Source organism: Dryobates pubescens, chromosome 5, assembly GCF_014839835.1.
Source record: "Dryobates pubescens isolate bDryPub1 chromosome 5, bDryPub1.pri, whole genome shotgun sequence".
Classification (NCBI taxonomy): domain Eukaryota; kingdom Metazoa; phylum Chordata; class Aves; order Piciformes; family Picidae; genus Dryobates; species Dryobates pubescens.
In genome coordinates this window covers 4123240-4134462 of record NC_071616.1, presented here as the reverse complement: position 1 = coordinate 4134462, position 11223 = coordinate 4123240, and the positions used below count along the sequence as shown (strand labels likewise).

Genomic DNA, 11223 nt, shown 5'->3' with positions numbered 1-11223 from the left:
TTGGTATTAATAAAGTTTTCTACTAAACTAAAATTCTTCTTTGATATGGGGAGTGACTGCTTTTGAATGGGGGAAGAAGTTACTGACCTTTTTTGCAGGAAAGCTGAGAGACCTAGAATAGTGGTGGAAATAGAATACGCTGCAGTGGACCCTTCCAGGTTGGATGGGTTGCATTATAAGCTGTATCTGTGCATGGCTGATGCAGTCCAAAATAGTTCAGCTCAGTTCTCGCTCTGCTCTAAGTGGGTTTGTAAAGCAGAGAGTTACTTTAGGAGGGGGTATACCACAGTAAGTTCTGTCTGTTTTCCAACACTGGTTCTAGCCCTGTGAATTCTTAAGTGAAGAAAAAGGAGTAGAGTTCAGTGTGAATTTGATTTTAATAATGAAAATGAAATGCATTGGAACAATTACAGAAAGTTACTCACAGTCAGAAGTCTAAATCATACAAATCTTTCCTCTGTGTGTGCAAAATGTGTTGCCTTTAAAAAGAACAGGTCTGGTCCTCTTAAGTGCACTTTCTATTACCTCTTTCTTGTGCCTGTTTTCACAGGCAGTAGCTTTTTATTTATGACTGTCTTGCTGTGCAGGAGACCTAGATTACATCTTCAGAGGACACAAAGGTGAGAAAGATGCTGAGAACAGCAAGCTGCTTCTGCTGATGTAGAGTTCCCATGCTGGCAGATGCTGATTATGGTACAGGGAAAAGTCCCCACAGTACTCCATAGGGGAAGAAAAGCAAATGTCTGTAACTGGTTTCTGCCACCAAGAAGGGAAGGGAACTGCACCAGAAAGGGAAGTAGAAGTGAGAAGTGAATGTGCAGTATCACCATGTGAGGAGCCTGTGCTTCTGGTGTCTGCTGCAGTCTCCCCGTTTCTGCCAAAAGCTATAAGGCAGGTGGTGAGCACTTGGCATGAGGTTCCCTGTAGCAGCTGCAGCACACACAGACCAGCCTGGTGTAAAAAATTCCATTTTGGACAAAATGGCAAAGCATGGCAAATAAAAGGATCCAGTAACCTGGGCTCATAGCAGAAGTCTGGAATGCCTGCAGTACTGGATACTCTCTGTAATAGATACGAGATGGGCAAGTCAAAGTAAAAGGCTGAACCTTTACATAAGGCCCAAGTTTCTTACAGAAATTCTCCTTTCTAGAACAAACATTGCACAAGAAATTGGGGCTGAGTCTGCTGTGGTCACAGGACTTGATCTTGCTGATGATGCTCTGAAGTTTCTTTGGATAATAACCTACTCTGAGCTGAATCCGAGAAACTACTGCCAGGTTTTCAATCTTGTCCTGATTCCAGGCCAGTCCTCTCTTGAACCACGCGAGGAAAGGAGAAAGACCAGCTGCCAGCAGCAACTACTTGGCAATGATCTCAAGAAACACTTTTCACTGTCTGCCATCATCTGCAGCAGTTCCCTCTGCAAGGGCAGTAGATGAGTCTCAGTGCACTGCTGGTGAAATGTCCCCTCTGCTCCAAGCCCAGCCTTCTCACCATCATCAGCCCAACAGCTTGAGAGCAAAGCACTCCAAGCAGGCTGACACTGAAGAGAGATGCAACAACTGACTGCACCGGATGTGGCAGCTGCCGGAGGCTCAAGCCCGTTTGCTGCAGTTGTGAGTGGTTACATTTACTGTCATTTGGAAGGAGGAAACCTCTTGGCCATCTCCAACTGGCCATGTTGGGAATACCAGACTAGGTAAGGTGTATGAGGACTAAGGGGCACCACAAAGTGTACTGGCTTCAGAATTGAGGTGTCATTTCCATTAGAGTAGTTCGGTCCTCTCTCTGGGACATCACCTTTAGAAAGCATCCAAAAATCAAGTCCAGCTTCATTCTGAGAAACAACAGCCAAAGCAGAATGCTCAGTAACTGAAGGTGCTCAATCATCCTTAGGGGCAACACTACTCCCTCCTTCTGCCTGGGAAGGAGTTGAGGCATTGTCAGGGCTGTTCTTCTCCCTCATTGGAAACGTGCCGGTACCCAGGAGGCTGAGATTGTATGCGAAAGAGCACAGTCAAAAGGAGGATTATAAGGAGAAGGAGAATGGATCCACACACAGCCAGACCCACAAATACTTCTGCAAGGGAGAAAACAAAGTGGTCAACATGGTATCATCATCCAGCTTTTCTCCTGCTGCCACACTGGTCCAGCCTGGGCTCACCTGTGTCATGTATGCTGCTTGCTACGTGGCATTCTTGCTCCCAGTCCTGGGGAACAACAGTATCTGTAAGATCCAAGAATCTTTGCAGTGGACATTTATGTTGACAGCCAGGGATTGTCAGTGGGAAAGGTTCCTTCCCACTCTCATTCCGAAAAAACATCTCCACAGAGAAGTTACTGAAAACAAAACACAGACAAATGTGGGTGTTTTAGTGCCCAGCTGAAGTCACTCCTTCCCAAACATTCAGTGTGCACACCCTTTCCTTTAGTCTGGTGGTAGCTTTTTTCCTAAGAGTCTGCTACCTGGAGCAATAATGCATCCCCCTAGGGTGGAACATAGCCCAAGTATCTAACCCTTGAGGTGAAATCACAGCAGACATCTTTACTGCATCCCTCACCCATCATCCTCTTGGTACAGCTCAAATAAATGACATGAGGCGTATGGTGGTTGAATCTTGTTGTAGACATCTAGAGCCATCTGCAGTGCCACAAGTGTGGTGTCATGCTGAGAAAGAGGGAAAAAAGCAAATCAGTCACCTCTATGGATGTGGCAGGGCAGCTCAGAGCATGCCAGTAAGGGACAGGGCAGTGCTGAGGGAATGCCACCATTGTAACTTCCGTCTGGAAGAAGGCAGAGGAACTGTACTGCTAGAATGGTTATCTGTGACGTTGCCAGAGAAGGAGAGGAAGTGAAACACAGCCACATATATCCAGCATTGCTCTTTTAAGAATTAAATCTCTGGAGAGCAATGTGGGAGAGACACATGACTTTCCAGTCAGTATGCTGCTGGGAAAGGGGATGACTCTATTTACACTGCTGAAACATCCCATCTGAGTAGCATCAAACCATCTACCAAACGAATAATGCGGTTGCTTCCCAAGGTTTGCCAGTCTCATCCACAAGCCTGAGCTAACAGGAACTGGGAACTGCAGAAGTTGGGACTTTTCCTTAGGAGCCCCACAGGAATGATGCCAGATAATGCATATCCCACCCAGCCAGAGGCAAAATACTTATGTCCTGATCACTGCATGGGCTGTAGATAACTATCATCAAGCCCCAATCTCCTGTGAGGAGGAGACAAATTAAAGCTAGCCCCAAGCTCTGACTTACTGCTGAATAGACAAGTAGTTTCAGGTTCTGGTGGGCAGAAACATTCGCTGCTTTCGTTAGGTTTTTCCTTATGTGATCCAGCAGGACCCCTGAGGAAAGGCAGCAGTTGGTAACAGCAAAAACTAGACCGGGCAGCACGAAGTTCCCTCTCCAGTGCACTCACCGCCTTGCAGACGAGCTTTTTCTACCCGATTGTGGATCCCAAATAGAAATTCAAACCCAAAGTCTTTTAGTTGCTTCAACTGAGCCATGACATCTGGTGTCACCCATGCAGGCAAATCCATTTTGTGTGCTTGCTAGAAAGAAACAGGTAGCATGGACCACAGATTAATCAGAGAATGGAATCAGGGTGTCTGGAGTCTTGCCCATACTGCTATTGATTTCCTGTAGCATTTTAAATATGCCCCTCTCCCGTTTATGCTTCTGTCTTCACCGTGCTGTGCTGCATACAAGGAATTTATGTGGGTTTTAATGTGATTTCTGAAGCACAGTGATTAAAATCTAGGTGCTAGATTTCTGTGAGGGCACACCTGGAGTTCGTTGTCATAACACCAAGGTCATCATTTTAGGGAATTTATGTACTCCTGCAGAAGGCATGGAGTAAAAGAAGTCACAAACTCAAGGTTTCTGGTATACCTGCAGCACAATTTGCCCACAGGCTCTGAGGAAGATACTGTAGAAAGTTAGCAAGTACTCTGTAGATGCAATACTGGGATGCAATGCTAACAAAGTCCAGTATTCAAACCCAGAATGGGGAATCAAGAGAACAAATTGCTTTGCAGCCAACCCACTACAAGAAAGGATTAGTTATGTTGGCAGAGAAGCAGCAATTACGGTTCCCTAGCAGTGAGCAATTTCTTATGCCACATTCCACCAGACTGCCACAAGATGAGGCTGAATATCCTGAAGGGCTCATTCTGTCTCTCGTTCAGAGAAACTCCTGTCAGCAACTTAGTTATATTGTTTCATGAGTTTTCAAAGAGAATAGCTGTTATTTCTTGGATGTTTTTATTTTCTCCATCCAGATGGCAGAATGAATCTCCTAGCTCAAGTGAAAAACCCCAGTCCTCCTCTTCAGAGACCGTTTGCACACGTTAGGAAAAAAAGAGGAAGTCCAAAGCAGCTGAAGAGACTGATCAACCTGGGGGTGTAGTTTTGAGAGTAAAACTCCCCCTTCCTCAAAATGTTCTGGTTTGCCTTTGTGACAGTGAACTATTCTCCAAGTTCTTGGGGATTACAGTGGTTGTCAGCTGACCTTCCAGGCCAAATATGCAAGCTTTTCAAGCCTTGACAATGAGTTAAGATTTGAAATTCTTCATCTCTTTGACCAAAGGATTTTTTGTTACTGACAGAAGTTGCTTCACTGGGATTGTTACAAGATAGGAGATTTGGTTTGTGATATGAAGGGCAATAGCACAGTGCAGCTCTGGAGTGGAATATTCTCAGCTTGCAGTAACTCAAGCTGCTACTTTACATAGCAAAGTGCAAGTCCCTGCAGATTGATCTTTCACATCCCCACAACACCACATACCACTGTATATCAATGCCAGCAAGCTAAGCAATCTTGCCTCTCTACAGGCTTTGCAAGACACAGTGTCAAAATGCTTGGGTTTTACTGTTTCTTCCACAATTAGCTAGTTTGATAGGAAAGATCTCTATAATTTACTTCATCATGCTGCACAGGTACACACAAATAACCTTGTGTGCAACAACTCTGTCTCCTGGATGTGTGACCTTTACTTGAGTATTACCACAGCACAGCTAACCTGATTTTTTTGTTGTTTAATCCTTCACAGAATGTGCTTTCAAAACAACTTGATGTGAATATAGACTTTGATTCCTCACCCCATACAGTAAGAGTAGGTAACATCTGTCTCTCCTCTTTCCCTGGCAAAGGACCTTATAATAGGCCAAAAAAAGATGTATGTGGGTGAGCCCCATTTACACAGAAGAACATTATTTTCTTTCAGAGATGGCATTAAGAAGCATGGAAAGCAGCTGACCTCAAGTAAGGGAGGTAGAACCAGGAAGAGCCCTAATTTAAGATTCCAAATTAAAGAATGAAATTAACGCTTCTTCAGTTTCCAGAGCTCACTGCTATCACCCTTAACTCAGACCTGTCCACAGAGAACTAAAGATTTCAGACTGCAGTCTTTTTTCTTTTCTTTTTTTTTTTTTTCCAGTGACTTTCAAAAGAGGTACTTGTTACAGTTGGGAGTTCTTCTGTTTCTCTGGCATCATATGTAAGCTACAAAGTGGGAGGTTACAGGGTGCAAAAGCACCAGGTAACTCTTGGCACATCCTTCTAGCATAGGAACTGCTCTTACTCTGAAATTGTAGCATCTACTTCTGACTGTGGGGTGGGAATGGTGAAAAATTGGTTTCACAGTATCACAGTAACTAAGGTTGGAAGAGACCCCAAGGATCATCAAGTCCAACCTGTTCCAACAGACCTCACAACTAGACCATGGCACCAAGTGCCACATCCAATCTCCCCTTGAACACCTCCAGGGACGGCGACTCCACCACCTCCCTGGGCAGCCCATTCCAATGACGAACGACTCGCTCGGTGAAGAACTTTTTCCTCACCTCGAGTCTAAACCTCCCCTGGCACAGCTTGAGACTGTGTCCCCTTGTTCTGGTACTGGTTGCCTGGGAGAAGAGACCAACCCCTTCCTGTCTACAACCACCTTTCAGGTAGTTGTAGAGGGCAATGAGGTCACCTCTGATCCTTCTCCAGGCTAAACAACCCCAGCTCCCTCAGCCTCTCCTCATAGGGCTTGTGCTCAAGGCCTCTCCCCAGCCTTGTTGCCCTTCTCTGGACAAGTGTCTCGATGTCCTTCTTAAACTTAAACTTTTAAGGCATTTTTAAATTTTTAAGGCATTTTGCAAAACAGTTTTCCAGTAAATCCAGTTGAGTCCTAAGAACTAAATTCCCACACCTCTGAGACGATGGTGAAACTCACCTCACAGAACAAGGTGTCATACACGCTCCAAACAGACTCAAGAGAGACATCCCGGATCCCAGTCTCATTTGCCACCATATGCAGAAATTGCTGTAGGTATGAGAAAAAGAGAAGGGTCTTCGTGGTTCTGATCTCATAGTGTATCACATGCACAGGTATTCCCACATTTTTCTCAGAGCTCCGAGTGTAAAGAGGTGGTAACATTTTAACTACAAGCCTAAGGCCACCTTATGTCACGTAAATTATCACTTACCCAGTTCTCTTTCGTCTTATTTATGTATTCTGCTGAGTGCCGTGTTTCTTTCTGTAGCTGTTCATAGCGTGGACAGGGGGACAAAGGAAACTTCAGTAGCTGAGCAGAGACAACAAAAGCAGTTAGGTCATCGAGAACAATGAGGCACAGAATTTGCAGTCATGACACAACTGTAACGAAACTCTAACTTGTGGAATGCATCTATAAAAAGCCAAGTACTGCCTTCTAACATACTCCAGATCATGTGTGGTCTGCTGAGGTGGTCCAGCTAACACACTGAGAGAACACAGCCCCTGAATTATTATCTTGTTCTAAGAGCAGAACCTTTGCAAAGTACGTCCTGGAAGAAGTTCAAAACAATCTGAATCGAGACTGAAACAAACACTTGAAAAGAAGTCAGCATACCACGCCATTTAAGTACTCAATACATAGCCTTGAGACTAACTTACCCTTTCCTCAGACTCAGGCACTGTGTGCACGGGGATAGGCTGCCAGGAGATGTTAGGGTTGAAAATCTGTTGTCCCTCTGGGGGATACAGGCCTGCCAGATTGGCCTCTGCACTCATCAGTGTCCGATCACAGTCTGTGCTGCGGATGAAGATCTGCCAGGACAGGGACAGAGCACCATTAGTAATGCTGCTGTAAGTGGTGATGCTGGGACAAGGATGATGCACATCACCAAGTGCACTGCAGCAGCCAATCACCAACAACAAGAAAACAGGAGCTGAAGTGACCAAACTTGCCTATGTCAGCCTGGACAAAACTGTGAGGACAGCCATTTGGCGTGTAATACTAGAGCACTCTGTTCTGGATCAGGGGAATAGCCAGATGCACTGGTTACAGATAGAAAGGAGTCTGAATATGAGGAATAATAAGAAAGCAGCAAGACAGAGATGCAGATAATGATGGACACAGATAAGAAAAGCACTGCATTTATATAACAAGACTGGGGCAAACTCCTACATTCAGTTCTCAGTTCCAGAGAGAACAAACTGGCCAAGCTGTCAGCCTGTGGACAGCAGCACTCTGTGCTGGGTTAGGAACTGGCTGGAGGGCTGTGCCCAGAGAGTGGTGGTGAATGGTGCCACATCCAGCTGGAGGCCAGTCACTAGTGGTGTCCCCCAGGGATCAGTGCTGGGGCCCATCCTGTTTAATATCTTCTCTGACGATCTGGATGAGGGGATTGAGTCAGTCATCAGCAAATTTGTAGATGACACCAAGTTGGGAGAAGATGTTGATCAGTTAGAGGGCAGAAGGGCTCTCCAGAGGGATCTTGACCGACTGGACAGATGGGCAGAGTCCAACATGATGGCATAGAACAAGTCCAAGTGCCAGGTGCTGCACTTTGGTCACAACAACCCCATGCAGAGCTACAGGCTGGGGTCGGAGTGGCTGGAGAGCAGCCAAACAGAAAGGGACCTGGGGGTGCTGATTGACAGCTGCCTAAACATGAGCCAGCAGTGTGCCCAGGTGGCCAAGAAGGCCAGTGGCATCCTGGCCTGCATCAAGAATAGTGTGGCCAGCAGGAGCAGGGAAGTCATTGTGCACTGGTTAGGCCACACCTTGAGTCCTGTGTCCAGTTCTGGGCCCCTCAATTTAAGAAGAAGACTGAGATATTTGAACATGTCCAGAGAAGGGCAACGAGGCTGGGGAGAGGCCTCAAGCACAAGCCCTGTGAGGAGAGGCTGAGGGAGCTGGGGTTGTTCAGCCTGGAGAAGAGGAGGCTCAGGGGTGACCTTTTTGCTCTCTACAACTACCTGAAGGGAGGTTGTAGACAGGCGGAGGCTGAGCTCTTCTCCCAGGCAACCAGCACCAGAACAAGAGGACACAGTCTCAAGCTGCACCAGAGGAAGTTTAGGCTGGAGATGAGGAGAAAGTTCTTCACTGAGAGAGTTGTTAGCCGTCGGAATGTGCTGCCCAGGGAGGTGATGGGTCACTGTTCCTGGAGATGTTCAAGAGGGGATTGGATGTGGCACTTGGTGCCATGGTCTAGTGGGCATGAGGTGTTGGGTGACAGGTTTGACTTGATGATCTTTGAGATCTTTTCCACCCTTGTTGATTCTGTGATTTTGTCCTCAGGGAAAAAAGAAAAAAAAAGGCTTCTCCAAGCCTCAGTTTTTCAGTGTGTGAGAAACGAAGACAAGACTGATCTGACTAGCAGGAGAGGAAGGAGGAGAAGGAGGAGCTAGGATTTTATTTGTCCACTGGGGTCTCTTGGGATTGATGCACCAAGACTCAGAGATTCCAGTGCTCAAGGAGAGAGATCTAAGCTCAGAAAGGTCAAAATGGCAAAACTTTGAAATGCTGGTACCAGAAATACACTTAAGGGGAGATGGGAGAGAAGCCAGTGATGAAACTAGATGAATACACAGGAAATAGTGAAATACCCTAGAAAACAGCATGCTGATTTTTTAAACAATAACAAAAAGACTGAAGAATTAAATTCAATATGAAAACTGGGATTTTTTTCCCCCCTTAAGCTAGAAGAAACAAGAGAAAAAAAGTATAAATGCTCACCCTGGATAACATCTCCCAAGTGAAGTGTATCTGAAAAATCAACAGTCAATTGTACCTCCTTAACTGTGGCCTGAAAATAACTGACCCTGGACTCATTAGACAGGATTGCTTTCATCCTCTGTCATAAAAAACAATTAAACCCTGAAAGTACATGCTTTCTTCAGCACCTTTTGCCTGAGCTCCAGCTTGCCGCTGAGTCAGGTGACAGATGGTCATATGGTATCACCCAGAGGCAACACTTCTTACAAGAGAGGTTGCTCAACTGGTGCAGGGGTTCAGGTTTGGATAGCAGAACAGCTTTTGTTTGCATATGCCTTGGCTTGTTTTTCCTTCTTGTGCTCGAGAAGGAAAACAGTTTCAGCTGGCACAAGCTTAGAAGAGTGAAGTATGTTTGGAAAGAAACTATTGAGGAAGGTTAAAGGATCCGTGTCTGAGCCAATGCTGGAAGTTTTGTTGATGAAGCACACGTCAAAGGGATGTAATCTGAACTATGCCAAGATGGGCGCTCACTAGGGAGCCTAAAAAGGGGCAAAACAAAGACAGAAAATCATATGGGGCTTCTCAGTTCTCACTCTCCCTAAATGAGCTCAGATAATCTAACTTGAACAGACACTGACTCAGTAGTGGAGCAAGGGGGGTTGACTGCCTGCTGTCCATCTGCGCCACATGACAGCAAGACTCTCATTGTGGCACTTGTCCATGTTCCAGTTGACTCTCAGCTCTTTAATCAATTAGCATTTCCTTACCTTTTTCTAATCGTTTTAAATTTCCCCTGTGCTTAGCACATGGTCCCAACAAGAGCTCCCTAACTTTTTGTAAAAGAAACCTACCCATTTGTCAAGAACTGTTAAAAAGTGTGTCAACATCCCAGAGAGAGGGAAATTAATAGCTCTAGGGGACTGAAGCAGTTGATACTTCACAGGTGGAAACAAAGGAGAGTCACTTCTGGTGAGTAATTACTGCTTATATGTACAAACTCCCACGAGTCTGTACCTAAAGTGCATTTGGGAAGGGAGGGCAAGTACTATTTATGCTTTCTTGTCAGCTGGTTTGACAGAAAACGTAATCACACAATCCCGAGTAAGAAGCGAAGACTAGCTACAACGCAGCATTGCTGGTTTGTCCCCTTGACTTCAGAGGAAGCCACTGCAGCAGTCTCCCAGCGGAGCTGCTGCTCCACAGCCTCTGGCTGGATTGCCTTAGGGCCCGCGGCAACGGCAGGCTGCCTGATCCGTCCTCCCCAGGCGGGCAGACTCAGAACAAAGCCTGCACTCGGCCCTCTCTTCTCCATCTCGGCAGCCTGCGCTAGAAACGGGCTAGAAACGAAAACACTTTTGAGAAGAGACTCGGTGCCAGCGGCGTCTTCCTTCTGAAAGAAATCCCTCTCGACGAGCGCGACGCTTCCCGCCGTCTTCCCCGCTGCACCCCATCGCCCTCAACTGCCGCCTAGCCCCGGTGTCCCGCGCCCCTGGGCGGTAGGCAACGCCGTTGCTCCTTCAAGCCCAGGTGCCGACGCGACGACCAGCGGCACTCACCTCCTGCCGTCGGTACATGGCACTGAGGAAGTCACGGTAGCGCTGCCGCAGGACCTGGCCCAGCTCCCACTGCTGCCGCATCCCCACCTGAAACAGCACCGGCCGTTACCCACGGCGCCGGCTCTGGCCGGCCCCGTCACCCGCCGCGGCCGCGCACGCACCTGCGTGAGCTGCCCGAAACCCTGGGGCCAGGAACTTTCTTGATAGGGGTCCCGCGGGTAGGCCTTGATGGGCGAGCGGTCTCCGTGCCGGTACACCTGCGGGCAGCACCACGTCATACTTGTCCGGCCTCACCAGCCCTGTAGGCTCGGTCCAGCTCCCTCCTGCCGCCCCCCTTCCCTCTCACCAGCGTTACAAAACGGAGGCTGCGGGACTGGGTGGGCGGCGGCTGCAGGCAGAGTGCCAGGAGAAGCAGAACGGCGCCTCCCCAGCCGCACCTCGCCAGATCGGCCGCCATGACGCCTCCCGCCGCCACCCGGAACCGAGCTACAGCCGACCACAGGCCCCTACGAACACAGTTTATCTGCGCACAGTGAGGGACCGCCGTTGGGCCCGGTGGCGGACACTTCCGGCAGAGGCTGGAGCCGAGCGGACCCGCGTGTCCACCTCGCAAACCCCGCGCGCACCGCGCGTGCGCCGCCGTGACTGGGCGGCGAGGGGTGATCGGCGGCCCTCGGG

The 11223-nt window shown here is 47.8% G+C and overlaps 1 protein-coding gene across 1 annotated transcript; it reads right to left on the bottom strand.

The window, feature by feature from the left end:
* Window positions 1-364: 364 nt before the first annotated feature.
* Window positions 365-11010, bottom strand: ACP2 (acid phosphatase 2, lysosomal). Its single transcript, XM_054161456.1, has 11 exons — window positions 10892-11010; window positions 10707-10802; window positions 10546-10632; window positions 6943-7095; window positions 6494-6592; window positions 6241-6330; window positions 3438-3570; window positions 3275-3363; window positions 2562-2668; window positions 2165-2340; window positions 365-2080 (listed from the first exon to the last, which is right to left on the bottom strand). The coding sequence occupies exons 1-11, from the start codon at window positions 11000-11002 to the stop codon at window positions 1944-1946; spliced, it is 1278 nt and encodes a 425-aa protein (XP_054017431.1). The 5' UTR covers window positions 11003-11010; the 3' UTR covers window positions 365-1943.
* Window positions 11011-11223: the final 213 nt, after the last annotated feature.

Coding starts and splice junctions, on each gene's coding strand:
- ACP2 (XM_054161456.1), bottom strand. CDS start 11,002: ATGGCGGCCGATCTGGCGAGGTGCGGCTGGGGAGGCGCCGTTCTGCTT. Junction 6,331..6,493: donor ATAAGACGAAAGAGAACTGG/GTAAGTGATAAT, acceptor TCATACCTACAG/CAATTTCTGCATATGGTGGC. Junction 3,571..6,240: donor ATGACACCTTGTTCTGTGAG/GTGAGTTTCACC, acceptor GTTTCTTTCTAG/CAAGCACACAAAATGGATTT.